Genomic DNA, 15420 nt, shown 5'->3' with positions numbered 1-15420 from the left:
GCCCCGTGTATTAAATGACGAGACTGTGTCACACCCTGTGTATGCATGGAACATCGGGAGGGCCTGTGACTTATCTGGTCTGAGGAATGCTGCAATTTCATGTGCTGGAATATACCTGAAGTGCTGGCCTGTCCCAAAGGCCACCCAAAGCTCCTGGATTTTGAGTTTGGTTGTTGCTGCCACAGCCAATACCACTACTGTATCCACCGTACGCAGAAGAATTTTCTGAAATCCATCACGGACTGCATCCGCAAGATGTATCATCATTCGTGTATCAGCCTCCTCATGGTCACATGGGGCAAGATGACTGGTGTCGCGTGCGGGAATGCACGTCACATCTGAACCATCCGTGGTGACTATCTGCTTATCTGATACAAGATGTGTGATGTGTTTTGTCAAGAAGGCAAACAGTTCTGTTTTGTTTGCATCAATTCTCAGGAACTGCTGCCAATTTCCTGGAAGAACAGTGGATCCGTCAACTCTCCTTCGAATGCCTTTCCCACGTTTGCCTGGCTTGAGATTTCAGGCTGTTGTCACGGTACTGGTCCCAGACTATATCCACACGACAGGCTCTTTGCAAGTGACCTTGTATGTGTGGCAAGAATACTTTCAGCGCATAATCAAAGGTTTTGGCAGCAACTGGTTTCAGAACGTTCACCAACACTGCCCCGTCAAGGATAGTGACGTCAGTATCTGGTTTTGGAGCATCACCTCTGACCTCTGCGCAACTCTCTAGACACACCAATAGATCTGATTTGGTTCCCAGTCGTAACTTCCCAAGCTGAGATAAAGACGGGGGACATGCTTGGTTTTCATGGCGGAAAAATTCTGCAAGATCACCATCTCGTGTTTGAGATGCAATGTAGAGTCTTGAGAATAAAGAGCAGTCACTCTTTAGCGAAGTTACTTGCAAACTTGTCTTGGATTTCTCTCTTGGAGACGATCGACTAAACAATGGGAGTTTATTCTTCTTTATTGGCTCAGTAAGAGGTACGGTTCGCTCCAGTAGACGGTCTGCTACGAAGGTCTTGTACTGCTGCTTACCTATCTCCTCAGCCTGTTGAACAGTAGAAACAACAGTTGGGTCAGCAATGTCTCTTGTGTCCAGCCGCAGCAAGTCTGTACTCTCTTCTAGGAAGGGGTTTCCCATTTCCTCTATTACTTCAACCAGACGTTTGACATGTTGAGTAAAGATTACCTGTGAACTATATGTTTGCTCATGGTGGCGTGTGTCTTGATTAATCCTTATTTTCCTTCCCTCCATGGATGCTTCAAACTCGGTAGTCATTCTAACCAGTTCCGGCCCAGCCACCATCCATCTTCTAAGAGCATTTGGATTTTGAGTGAGTCCAACAGCACCACCGTCACTCTTCACAGCAGCATTATTTTGCTCATGAGCCTGGTCAATGGCCGCCATTTGTAAAATGGCCGCCACGGCTACCATAGGACGTTTTCGCGGTGGGTCCATATCTGGAATTATTCATTAGACTATTATCTATGACTGTGCCAAATTTCATGCTTGTACGTATAAACCCACAATTGTTACACCTATCTGCCTGACTATACTACTTCATTAGAACTGGATATAAATCCTGAGAACACCCTACCTCATACTAACTGTACAACAACAACATGCATTTTAAAGGCCATTTTCCCTGCTAGAGCGGGGGTTAGCCTTGCGGTCCCCATGACAATCTTCTCCATTTTGCCCTATTTTCTGCATCTCTCCTTGTTAACCCCCTTGCCCGCATTTCTTCTTCCACCATCTTTAGCCAAGTCTTTCTCGGTCTTCCCCGTCTTCTACTTCCTTCTACATTCATTTCCATCACTCTTCTCAACCAGTCACTTTCATCCTTCCTCAACACATGACCAAACCATCTCAACCTGTTCCTCTTCACAGCATCAATCACAGGCTCTATTCCCATCATCTTTCGCAATTCATCATTTGTCTTCCTCTCTCTCAACGATACTCCGCACATCCGTCGAACCATTCGCATTTCCACCCTTTCCAACCTTCGTTGCTGCTCTACGTTCATTACCCATGTCTCGCTCCCATAAATCATAACACTTCTCACACATGCAGCATACACCTTTCCCTTCAGCTTCAACGACACTCCCCTCAGTTCATACTAACTGTAATGGTTAGAAAAGAGAGAAGGCCCACCACAACCTTGTTATGGCAATTTATGATTGCCACTAAAAATGCCTGCCCAAACAGGCATCACCCATATCCCATTACCAAATAAATGAAAAAAGGCCATCATAGTGGCAGGAACAAAATGGCACAAGTAATGAAGATTCTTACCCGCCCATCGGCCGTCAGCAGAATGGAGTCACTTTTAATGTCCCGATGGATGACACCTTGCTCATGCAGATAGGAAAGTGCCTTGAGTACGGCAATGCATACTGAAGCAATCTGTTCCTCATTCATACTGCGAGAGAGAGAGAGCGCGAGAGAGAGAGAGAGAGAGAGAGAGAGAGAGAGAGAGAGAGAGAGAGAGAGAGAGAGAGAGAAAGCAAACAGGAAATTTTTTTATCAATTATTTTGGAAAGTTACAGATAAATGTTACCTCATGCTGCCACGAAATACCACGCTAAGATTGTCATTGTGAGCAATAATCTGTGGCCAAAAGTGAAAAACTGGAATTTTAATATAAAATGAAAAAGTAAGCCGGGACTATCATGGTGCTTTCCACTTTTGTAACAAAGAAAGAAGAAAGAAAGAACCACCTTTAGAGGCCATTTTTCCCCACAGAGCAGGGGTTGGCCTTTTTCGACGCACCGTGGTCCCCTTTTTGAAGCAATGCTTTATGGCCGGATGCCCTTCCTGCCGCCAACCCTGTTGGTCACCTCTTGTGATACACAGGGAATTACCAGTGAACTGGTACTCAATTTGCCGACCTCGGAAGGATGACAGGTTGTGTCAACCCCCCGGCATTAATTCAGCGATCGACCGGGATTCGAACCCAGGATCCTTGGATCCCAAGCCGGCATCCTAACCGCTAAGCCAACACCAGGCTCACTTTTGTAACAAAGCTTCAACTGAATTAACTTTGCCTCTCACATTAATGGAAATGCAATAAATACTAGCATGAGGCAAGGGGGAATGGTGTGGGTTAAGGGGGGAAGGGGAGTGTGAGGAGATGGTAGAGTGAAATAAAATACTGGGAAAATAAAATGGAAGGGGTTATTATGGAAGAGAAAAAAGGGGGGTATGACAGTTGTGGAGAAAGTATGGGCAGGGCAGTAAGGGAAGGATAAAGCAGAGATGGACGTAAGGTTTGTCTATGCCACCGATTTTAGGTCGAGCAGCAGTGATTGATCACGTGACAACGTCACACCACACTTACCCAGCTGCCCTGCTACAAGCACGTATGAAGCAAAGAACAGTTATTGAATTTCTTATTTCGGAAGAAGTTCCTCCAGTGGATATTCATAGGCATTTAAAGAATGTGTATGGCTACTACAATTGATGCGAGCATGACTTTTTTTTTCCTCATTTTGGTGAGCCAGAGACAAATCAATCCCCTACCCATATCTCCCTTCCTCAGTCCTTCTTTCCCTCTCCACACACCGATATATGATTTCCCTCTCCACACTCCACACACTGATATAAGCACCCTCCACAAAGTCATTTGATATTCAGCTCTAGACAAAAATAACTGGTTCACCACATTTAACAGATAAAAATTAAACTGAAACTTCATTGCCAGAAATAACTAAAAGCAGCAAAATATTTGCAGGAATGCATGTATTTACTTTATAGAATCGAGAACAGCTTGGCCGATCTCCACCAAATTTTGCATACTTGCTGGGGGTACTTGATTATGATTTTAAAGGGTGGGTGTGAGTCGGGGAGGGAGGCGGGGGAGGGGGAGGAGGAACACAAAGTGGACCCAAACATGGTATAGACTATAGACAGTCACTAGTTTTCCTTACAAGTACAATAAAGCACCAGGGTTATTTTTCAGGACTTCTAATCCCAGAGGAATTCACTTCCTCCAAAAAATTTCAGTATGAGAACATACCTCATGTGAGTCACGATGTCTGTGAGAGCTCCACCCTCGAGAAATTCCATGACAACCCAAAGTTCATCAAGCACCAGGTAGCTGTTGTACATGTCCACAACATTCTCGTGGTGATACTCACGCATTATAACCACCTGAACAGACACAGGAGGATCATTGGGATAAAAAGCCCGAAATGGGTTGACCTATTTGATATTGCCAAATGAGCACTCGACTCGTTATGGCTGGATCCCAGGTTTACGGTGTTGATTTGCCCATTTTCTACTGAAGTCCTTGCAATTCATCTAAAGTACATCGAGGTCTCCCAGCATCATTGCCCGACACCACAAACACGAGAGCACTGAAACAAAAATATATATATACTGTATATACATATACATTAAATTTAAAATAAAAAAAAAGATAATTAATTTAAAAAATTATATATATATATATATATATATATATATATATAAATCTTATTATAATAAAGCAAACGTATATGGTTATGTCGCTATGTATGTTTATATGTGACGAAAACGTCTTCTTCTTCAACTAAAATTACCACCCTCTTATTTAACCATCTTAATTGCGATAAGACTGCTGAGACCCCTCAGACCTTTGACGACCCTTTAATTCCCCCCCAAGACCCTTCAGACCAGCAAGACCACTCAAAATACAAAATATCCTGAAGACCCCAAAGACCCAAAATACCAGTCAAGGCCCTGAGGCTCAAAAATACCCTGAATACCCAAAAACCCAAAACACCCCGAAGACCCAAAACACCCCAAAGACCCAAAACACCCCGAAGACCCAAAACACCCCGAAGACCCAAAACACCCCGAAGACCCCAAACACCCCGAAGACCCAGAACACCCCGAAGACCCAGAACACCCCGAAGACCCAGAACACCCCGAAGACCCAGAACACCCCGAAGACCCAGAACACCCCGAAGACCCAGAACACCCCGAAGACCCAAAACACCCAGAAAACCCAAAAGACTAAGAAGAACCAAAAGACCCTTAAGACCCAAAAGCCCCTGAAGACCCCGAAGACCCAAAATACACCAAAGACCCTTAAGACCCAAAACACCTCAAAGACCCAAAATACCCTTAAAGGCCCAGAGGATCCAAAAGACCCTGAAGACCCAAATGGCCCTGAAGTCTCAAAACACGATGAAGACCCAAAAGACACTGAAATGGTCAAAGACGCCTACCTCTCTGAAACAACGTGTGGTGAGGTGCGCGGAGCATGCCGAGTCACGCTAGTGTATAAAATATAAATATATATAATATATATACAGTATGTATATATATATATATAAATATATATATAAATATATAATATATTTAAAAAAAAAAAAAAAAAAAAAAAAAAATATATATATATATATATAAATATATATATATATTTTATACATATATTTTTATATATATATATATATATATATATATATATATATATATATATATATATATATAAAATATATGTATAAAATATATATATATATATATATATATATATATATATATATATTTATATATATATATATATAAAAAATATATACTGTATATAAAATATATATATATATATATATATATATAAAATATATATTAAAAATATATATATATATATATAATATATATACAGTATATATATACTTTTGGTGTTGGTGTTGGTGTCCTGTTTTCTGAGGAGTTTGTAGACAGTGTGTTGAGTGTGACTAGAGTGAGTGATAGGTTGATGATGGTGAAATTGATGATGGTGAAAATGATGATTGGAAAGCTCTTGGTGAACGTCATCTCGGGATATGCTCCGCAGGTTGGTCGAAGCGATGAGGAAAAGGAAAAGTTCTGGTGTGCGATAGAGAAGCTGATGGAAAACGTGAAAGATGAGGAAGTTGTTGTGGTAGGAGGAGACCTAAATAGACATGTGGGAAGGAGTATTGATGGTTTTGAGGGAGTTCATGGGGGTTACGGATATGGTGTGAGAAATGGAGAAGGTGAAAGGATTTTGGAGTTTGCTGATGGAGCTGATTTGTTGATTTGTAATACTTTGTTCCAGAAAGAGGATAATAAGCTTGTTACATACACGTCAGGTGGGTCGACGACAACCGTTGACTACGTGATGGTGCGTAGGCGAGATAGGGGGCACCTCCGGGACACAAAGGTGATCCCGGGGGAGAAGGCTGTTTCACAGCACCACTTGGTTGTCTGCGACGTAAGGGTGAAAGGTGCGAGGAGAGCTCGGCGGGTGAAGTACCAACCGAGAATGAAGGTGTGGAGGTTGAAAGAGGTGACAGTAAGGGAGGCATTAAAAGAGAGGCTGAGTAGGGTCGAGGATGATGTGGTTGAGCTTGAAAGTGGTTGGATGTCAATGAAAGCTAGTCTGTTGGGAGCCGTTGGTGAGATGTGTGGATGGACAAAAGGACCACCGAGGCACTCGGAAACATGGTGGTGGGATGATGAAGTTGGAAAGAGGATTGACGTGAAGAGGAAGAAGTTCAAGGAGTGGCAGAAGGCGAAGGGTATGGGAGCAGAAACAGCAGAGCATGAAAGTTATAAGGCAGCCAGGAAGGCTGCAAAGAAAGAGGTAGCAAAGGCGCAGGAGGCATGTTGGAAAATGTTCGGAGAACGCTTGGATTCGGAAGAGGGTCAGAGAGCGGTATTCAGGATTGCAAAGCAGATAGCCAAAGAGAGGTGTGATGTGATGGGGGTGAGTTGCTTGAAGGATGAAGTGGGACAAATCGTTGTCGACCCAGATGGAATTAAAGGAAGATGGAAAAGATATATGGAAATGCTGTTGAATACAGAGAATGAATGGGATGGCAACATAGAGAGTAACCCAGTTTTAGGACCGGCAGAGAAGATAACTGAGAAGGAAGTTGAGGAAGCGATAAAAGCAATGAAGGGTAGAAAAGCGGGAGGGCCGACGGGAGTTGTGGGAGATATGTTGAAGGCAGCAGGAAGTTGGGGTGTGAAGAGAATGACAGAGATCTGTAATCTGGTGGTGAAAGAAGGCCGCATTCCAGTGTATTGGGAACTGAGTACCCTCGTCCCTCTATGCAAGGGGAAAGGTGATCCTCTGGAGTGTGGCTCGTACCGAGCGATAAAGTTATTGTAGCATGGAATGAAGGTATTGGAAAGGGTGTTGGAGAGGAGGATAAGGAAGAAAGTGAAGATCGACGAAATGCAGTTTGGATTCATGCCAGGAAGAGGAACGACAGACGCGCTTTTCATTGTGAGGCAGTTGCAGGAGAAGTACATGGAGAAGAGGAAGAAGTCGTGTTCTTGGGTTTGTTGATCTGGAGAAAGCATTCGATAGGGTACCATGCAAAGTATTGACATGGGCATTGAGGAAGTTAGGAGTGGAGGAATGGTTGATCAGAGTAGTGATGGCAATGTACAATAGAGCGTGCACAGCTGTAAGGACGAAGGACGGGAACAGTGGTGAGTTTGAGGTGAAGGTGGGAGTGCATCAGGGGTCGGTACTAAGTCCACTACTATTTGTAGCTGTGATGGAGGTGCTGGCTCAGAACGTAAAGGAGGGTTTACCGTGGGAGTTGTTGTATGCAGATGATCTGGTGTTGATTGCGGAAAGTATGGATGGACTGAAGGAAAAGATGAACACGTGGAAGGAATGTTTGGAGACAAAAGGTCTGAAGGTGAATATCGGAAAGACGAAGGTGATGGCAAGTGGTAAAGCATGTGGTGAGGTGGAAAGAACTGGGAAGTGGCCCTGTGCTGTGTGTAGGAAGGGTGTCGGAGTGAACTCCATTCAATGTACAATGTGCGCTGAGTGGGTTAATCAAAAATGTAGTGGTCTGAGAGGGTCATTAACCAGTGTGGCAGCTACATTCAAGTGTAAGGTGCGCACAGAGGGAGCTGCAGATGGAGGAGATGTTGAGTTGGATCTTGGAGACGGCGTGAAGCTGGAAGGTGTGAAAACATTTTGCTACCTCGGAGACATGCTGAATGGAGAAGGTGGATCAGACTCGGCAACGGTTGCTCGAGTGAGATGTGCATGGAAGAAGTTTCGGGAACTGAGTGGCGTGCTGATGATGAGGGGAGTGTCGTTGAAGCTGAAGGGAAAGGTGTATGCTGCATGTGTGAGAAGTGTTATGATTTATGGGAGCGAGACATGTGTAATGAACGTAGAGCAGCAACGAAGGTTGGAAAGGGTGGAAATGCGAATGGTTCGACGGATGTGCGGAGTATCGTTGAGAGAGAGGAAGACAAATGATGAATTGCGAAAGATGATGGGAATAGAGCCTGTGATTGATGCTGTGAAGAGGAACAGGTTGAGATGGTTTGGTCATGTGTTGAAGGATGAAAGTGACTGGTTGAGAAGAGTGATGGAAATGAATGTAGATGGAAGCAGAGGACGGGGAAGACCGAGAAAGACTTGGCTGAAGATGGTGGAAGAAGAAATGCGGGCAAGGGGGTTAACATGGGGAGATGCAGAAAATAGGGCAAAATGGAGAAGATTGTCATGGGGACCGCAAGGCTAACCCCCGCTCTAGCAGGGAAAATGGCCTTTAAAATGCATGTTGTTGTTGTTGTATGTACAGTATATATATAAATTTAATTTTCCCTAAACATGAAAAAAAATAAAATTGTGCAAATAAGTAAACCACTTGTACGCCTGCATACCATTATACAGTACTGTAATGTCTTGAGCTAGCAGGATAGCCGAGTCTGGGTTTGAACATAAACTCAGCTATAAATTGTCATACTGGTATTTCGCAGGCAGGAAGAAGCATCAGTGTGCGCACCGTATATCAGAAAGACGTTAAGCCTGAGGAGCCATTGGCTAGCACTTGTCGTTGGAGTATGTTAAACACCACCATGGCGTTTTCCGCAAAGAATTGGCAAGTTATCATCGGCACCCTGAACAAATTACAAATTCCAGGCCAAACTACAAGTGGAAGTGATCATGTCTTACTGGAGGTTCCTTGACATCAGGGTACACTGCTTGTACCTTAGTGTCAGATCCCATTTGGCCTGGAGTTGCTGTGCTGTAAATAAATTCACCAAGTAGTTCGCATGTTTCATATGAACAGCCATCGCCAACCAGATATTAATTGCAATGTTTTAACCAGATTGCAAACTCCATTTTCCTTAAGGGAATTTCATAGATGTCACATACGATGACCATGAACATCGAAAGGTAGTGCCAACATTGTGCAATTGACAATTAAAAGAAAACGAAACATAATTCGACGTTGCCCGATATGCCTCTGCCCACATGAAGACTTTGCTTAATGCATCTTTGACCTCAATATCTAATCTGCACATATGTATCATGGTACATGTACTTAATTATTTCAAATTCCCACCTCAAAAAACAATATTTTTTCCTGACAAGACCTCTGATATATTGATGCTAATGTCTAATCAGTTAATCTGGGGTTGTGTTTGTGAAAAGCATCCCCCTTGTGGTAGTTAATTAAAAGAGAAAGATGGTGGCGTAATTGTTCTTACCAAACCACATTTTGACTGGGTCCATTCATTTGTTTTGGGGATAATAAAAAATGATGTCAATATAAACTAGAACGGCACTCTGTAGAGAGCATACGTCCGTCAGGCTGAACACGACGTTTTGTATCCACCGATAGGTCGCATCTGGATGTGAACCAAAATCGAATCGGCTTGTTATTGTCACTCACCCAACTCATCACAGTTTTGTCATAAGTCATCCACAACTTTTTGAAATATCTTACGATACAATATATAGTTTTTGGCCCTATCACTCAATCGTAAAGAATCAATTAAAAGAAATTCTTGCATCCAGATTTGAATCTTCACCAAAATCGAAGCAAGTATTCCTTGTCACACACCCAACCTGTCCACCAAATTCGTCCACAACATTTTGAGATATTGTGCTACACATCGTTTCTTGCCCCATCTCTCAGTGGTGCAGAATCACTTTTAAAATTTTGGATCTAGATCAGGATCTTCACCAAAATCTAATCAATTCGTCCTTGTCACAAACCCAACCTCTCCACCAAATTTCGACCGAATCTGTCCACAACTTTTAGAGATATCCTGTTGCCAAACAAACAGACAGACAGGGGTGAAAACATAACCTCCATCCACTTTCAGTGGCAGAGGTAATGAGCTCTGAAATAATGTTTGATAAATATAAAGTACACCGATACAATCACACCGACTTGTGCTCTCATATACATTACCCAATAATGCTTCATTTAATTTTGCATGTCAAGTGCATTGTTAGCTAGTTCTTGGAGGTATATGTACATGGCTTGGTCCAGGCTATGACAGAAAGGGGTAGCATCTCATTTATGTGATAAATATGAATTTTAATATGAAGAATTGTTTCACACCACAAGGGAGCCCAACCACCAATTGTGTTACCAGTTAACACTTTGTAGTTGACTTGAATGCCTCCAGTGCAAATTGGGATTGGTTAGGGTTCGGGAACAAAAACAATGTTCATCGTTGAAGGAATTATGAACAAACCTCGTTGAATAGCAATTCTCGACGCTGCTGCTTCCTCAAATGCATCTTCTTAACAGCCACATGTCGCCCTGAGCGCTTGTCTGTGGCAAGGCAAACGATGCCTGTGGATCCCTCACCTATCTTTATAAAGTTCTCCAGATATTCCGTGGGATCTCCCAAGTCAACCACCTGCTGTAAAGCTGCACGGAACTGTTCATGCGAGATCCTTGTTGGAGCGCCAACACCTCCGCTTCCACCACCAACACCTCCCCCAGAGGGTGGCCCTGCTGTAGAAGCTGGCTGTGGTTGAAGGGGTAGTTTCTGCGGTGGCGGGGGCCTTGGGGCCGCATAAGCTGGGTTAGTGGGAATCTTTTGTGGAAAAGACGGAGGGCGTGGTCCATCCAATGGACGAGAGGGTGTCTGTGGACTATTACCCCGAGGATACTGCGGAGGGATGGGACAAGGCGGTGGGAGAATGACAGCCTGCTTTGATGGGGCACGAGGTGGTTGTTTGATATAGTGAGGCTTGTGTTGTGGCACTTGTCCTGCATAGGCTGGCGGATTGTGGTCCATCTCGATATGACGGGAAGGTGGTGACCCTCGCCTATGTTCTGCATCCGCCGCCGGTCCAATTGAAGGGTTAAACTATGAACAAGAAAACAATAAATTCATTTAAGTACAAAAAACACAATAGCCTTAAATAACTGTGCAAGAGGTGCAAAATTCCAAAATTCAAATCGACAATATTTCAGTCAATCAGTGAATAGAAATCTGTCCCTCACACAGCCAATCAGGCAATTGCAATAAAATATACGAGTGTCGTTGCTCAATCTGCAATAAAATATATGAGTGTCGGTATGAAGGTAATGCCTCATTTTTCAGTTCGCAATCAAAGTGTCATAGGAAAGCTAGACGAGATCACAATGAAAGGTTTGTCTATGCCACCGATTTTAGGTCGAGCAGCAATGTGATTGGTCACGTGACACCGTCACACCACACTTACCCAGCTGCCCTGCTACATGCACGTATGAAGCAAAGAACGGTTATTGAATTTCTTATTTCAGAGGAAGTTCCCCCAGTGGATATTCATAGGCATTTAAAGAATGTGTATGGCTACTACAATTGATGCGAGCATGACTTTTTTTTTCCTCATTTTGGTGAGCCAGAGACAAATCAATCCCCTACCCATATCTCCCTTCCTCAGTCCTTCTTTCCGTCTCCACACACCGATATATGATTTCCCTCTCCACACTCCACATACTGATATACTACGTAAGCACCCTCCACAGTCATTTGTTATTCAGCTCTAGACAAAAATAACTGGTTCACCACATTTAACAGATAAAAATTAAACTGAAACTTCATTGCCAGAAATAACTAAAAAGCAAAATATTTGCAGGAATGCATGTATTTACTTTATAGAATCGAGAACAGCTTGGCCGATCTCCACCAAATTTTGCATACTTGCTGGGGGTACTTGATGCTGATTTTAAAGGGTGGGGGCGAGTCAGGGAGGGGCGAGGTGTACATAACCAGAATTGTTATTGGGAGGGGGGGGGGGGGGAAGTAACGATAATTTTTATATATGAAGGGGAGGGGGAAGCAATGAGCATTTTTTATAAAAGGGGGAAGGTGGGTGCACAAGTAGAATTTTTATAAAGGGAGGAAGGGGAGGGGTGACCACAGAATTAGTATAAAAATAGGGGGGGGGGGGGAAGAGTTGATCGTGTATTATGCAAGATATTTCATAGACACAATAATTCCCTGTCGGAGGGAATGGATATTTACGAGTTGAAATGTGCACTGGTATCTGACATCACCATGAGTCAGAGCGAGAGCAAACATGATGAACTAACCTAATTTCCAAATCCTGGCTTGCAACACAATACCATACTGAGCTTCCAAAACTCATGGCTCACCGGCATAGAGTACAGCTTCCAATAACAAAATACAGCAAAGCATCATGTACCCACTTTTCATGAACCCTCAGGAAAACCCACTTTAAATCTGTCACAGCATCTCACACCTACCTTTGAAGAACCATGGGATGCTTGGCGTGGGAAGCTATTTGCCTTGTACTGTGGTGGAAGATGTGGTGGTGGTGGCTGGCCCTGTTTGTGGCTGCTCCTCACACCAGATTCTTGCATACCAATTACGCCAGAATGAGGCCTTTCTTTTCTCTCAGCCCCTGCAGACACTCCATGAACGCTGACATAGGAAGACTTTGGCCGACGTTCGTCATGGGCTGGGCCAGCTGGCTGCTCACCTCGGGATCTAAGTCGAGCATGGCCCTCATTCCCATTTTGTCGTAAATGCTGAGTTCCATGAGGAATGGACTTGGGTTGCCTGTCATCAGGTGCAATTCTCTCTCGTCCACCCCTTCCTCCTTTGACAACACATTGTCCACCCAAAACTTCACGTTCTTTGAGCAGCATGTTGGTATCTTGCTCCCTGTGACGTGATGAAGGTGGGCTTTCCTTCCGAAGCGAGTTGGATCGTGATACAGACACTGCTTGCAGCTGTGCCAGCAAGCCATTCAAATGCTGTTCTGATAAGACAGGTGCTGGGGGCATTGGTTTTGCACTGCCCCTCACTATGCTCTGGTGAATCCAGACAGGAGAGACACAAGGGCACAATTAAAAATGGCGATTCAAAATTGCAGCATTTCACAACAAAACATATCAATGATATAAACACTGACTCACGATCTCACCTTCATCGGAGCAAGCTCGATGGGAGTGATGTAAGAGGGGTCCACCACTGGCTTGGGGCGGTTGGCCGTGTCTGCGAGCAGGCTTTGCCATTGTGGTGGAAGGCCTGTGAACTTCTGTTCTTCCTTATCAAAGTCGGTGTGGAACCGGTGTTCAAAGTTGGATGGTGCAGAGATCTCTATCTTCTTCTTTTTCTTGCCAAACATCTTTAAGCGTGTTCCTCTGGAAGGGTAGAATTGGCTTGGTTAAACGAACGTCATGAGTTTGAAGGCAGGATGACAAGTTTCAAGCCGACACCAACATCGTGGGAACACATCAACGTAATGAATGGTTCACACTGAATATTGGATAAACACAAACACTTTTGCGTGGAACCAAAACTGAACTCAAATACTTTTGCAGAAAAAAGGGCAAAACAAATAAAAATGATTAAGGGATTGAAGTCCAGTTAGGGCAGAAAAAGAACAAGTGTTCACAGTGTTGTCCAAAACAATTAATCAAAGAACTGGATTCAACTATTCAATGCTGTCCTTACATTTTACAAAAGAGTAATGTTGTAATTTAGGGCTGGAAGGATGGCCCAGACCCTAGCGGTATGCACGCTCGCCTGATCTAAGCTTTCCAGGCAGGGTTCGAATGCTGACCCAGCTAAAAACCATCATCACGGTGTTTCACAGGCAGGGTGATTCACCAATGTGTGCACCGTCCTTCAGATGGACGTCAAACTGGCCTCGTCTGCCAGAACTACTTGGTGTTCTTCGCAAAGAAAAGGCGAGCCATTGCCAGCACCATGAACAAATTGCAAATTCCTGCCCTAATTTACTGCTGGGAAGGCAATGACAAACCCCTCAGTACAACCCTTGCCAATAAACCGCTTCAGTAGCACTGACGCTTTGTGACAAGGTATGGTACACATCAGAATATTGTATGGTAGAGCACAGTCATCAAGCAGAGCTAGCACAAGCAGGCTCTTACTTGTATTCGTTAAATATCCCACAAACATATAACTACAACATCAACAACGTGCCTAATTATTTCACTATAGAGTGGGCCAAAAACACAAAAGTTTGAATCGTTGTTCTCCACAAGGCTGAACCTGTTCCATATCAAAAGCGAAATCTGCATGCCAAAAAAAAAAAAAAAAAAAAAAAAAAATCATAAAGATCGAACAATACTTTGAGATCCCAAACATATGTACAATACAACAACAACAACAACATGCATTTTAAGGCCATTTTCCCTGCTAGAGCGGGGGTTAGCCTTGTGGTCCCCATGACAATCTTCTCCATTTTGCCCTATTTTCTGCATCTCTCCTTGTTAACCCCCTTGCCTGCATTTCTTCTTCCACCATCTTTAGCCAAGTCTTTCTCGGTCTTCCCCGTCCTCTACTTCCTTCTACATTCATTTCCATCACTCTTCTCAACCAGTCACTTTCATCCTTCCTCAACACATAACCAAACCATCTCAACCTGTTTCTCTTCACAGCATCAATCACAGGCTCTATTCGCATCATCTTTCGCAATTCATCATTTGTTTTTTATTTTATTTTATTATTATTCTTTTTTTGTATACAAGATCGAGGCTCATGAAAGAGCGAGCATTAATCACACAAAAAGTCAAACCGACACATAAAACACAAAAAATAAGGGGAGCGGTAGACAAGATGGGGAGATAGGGGGAAGGACACAAACACAACATTTGAGAGCAGGGACATCGAGAGAAATGTGGGAGGGGGAGGGCTTGGGGGGGAGGTATAAAACATATGAACACTGCAAGGACTTCCAGGAAAGAAGTTGGAATTTCAAAAAAAGTGTTTGTGGGGTGAATTAGCGGGGGTAGAAAAGATCAAGGTTTTGGAGGAGAACCCCCTGCCTTGAGCTTCACAACCTAGGCGCATGGCTGTGCCAGGCTTTGCCCAGCACCTATTAAGCTGCTCTATACACCTTAACATGGCGTGCGTTTAGAAACTTGGGAATTCTTCCGGATTCTTTGTAGTTAATTAGCCTAATTAGCTCAGGAGATCATAACAATCATTTCGCGAGAACTACACAAATCAGAAATTCCATATCAGAAAGCTTCAGTAGAACTACACAAAAAACATGCCATACGCATGCGCACAAAACAAACAAACACACACACACACACACACACACACACACACACACACACACACACACACACACACACACACACACACACACACACACACACACACACACACACACACACACACACACACAC

At 43.6% G+C, this 15420-nt stretch overlaps 1 protein-coding gene across 2 annotated transcripts in view; it reads right to left on the bottom strand.

The window, feature by feature from the left end:
• Window positions 1-15420, bottom strand: part of LOC137432039 (serine/threonine-protein kinase PAK 4) — a gene marked incomplete at its 3' end in the record, with an annotated part of 64546 nt that overhangs the window by 7369 nt on the left and 41757 nt on the right. Inside the window, 5 exon segments of one of the 2 annotated variants that reach the window (XM_078781300.1) lie at window positions 2306-2432; window positions 4029-4162; window positions 10490-11113; window positions 12499-13068; window positions 13182-13401. In XM_078781300.1, coding sequence (XP_078637426.1) covers window positions 2306-2432; window positions 4029-4162; window positions 10490-11113; window positions 12499-13068; window positions 13182-13385 — 1659 coding nt within the window. 2 annotated transcript variants of the gene reach the window in all.

The sequence above is a fragment of the Myxine glutinosa genome, chromosome 1 (genome assembly GCF_964187855.1).
Source record: "Myxine glutinosa chromosome 1, kmMyxGlut1.1, whole genome shotgun sequence".
Classification (NCBI taxonomy): Eukaryota; Metazoa; Chordata; class Myxini; order Myxiniformes; family Myxinidae; genus Myxine; species Myxine glutinosa.
Note: the sequence above shows the minus strand (reverse complement) of the source record. Positions and strands in the feature narration are given on the sequence as shown.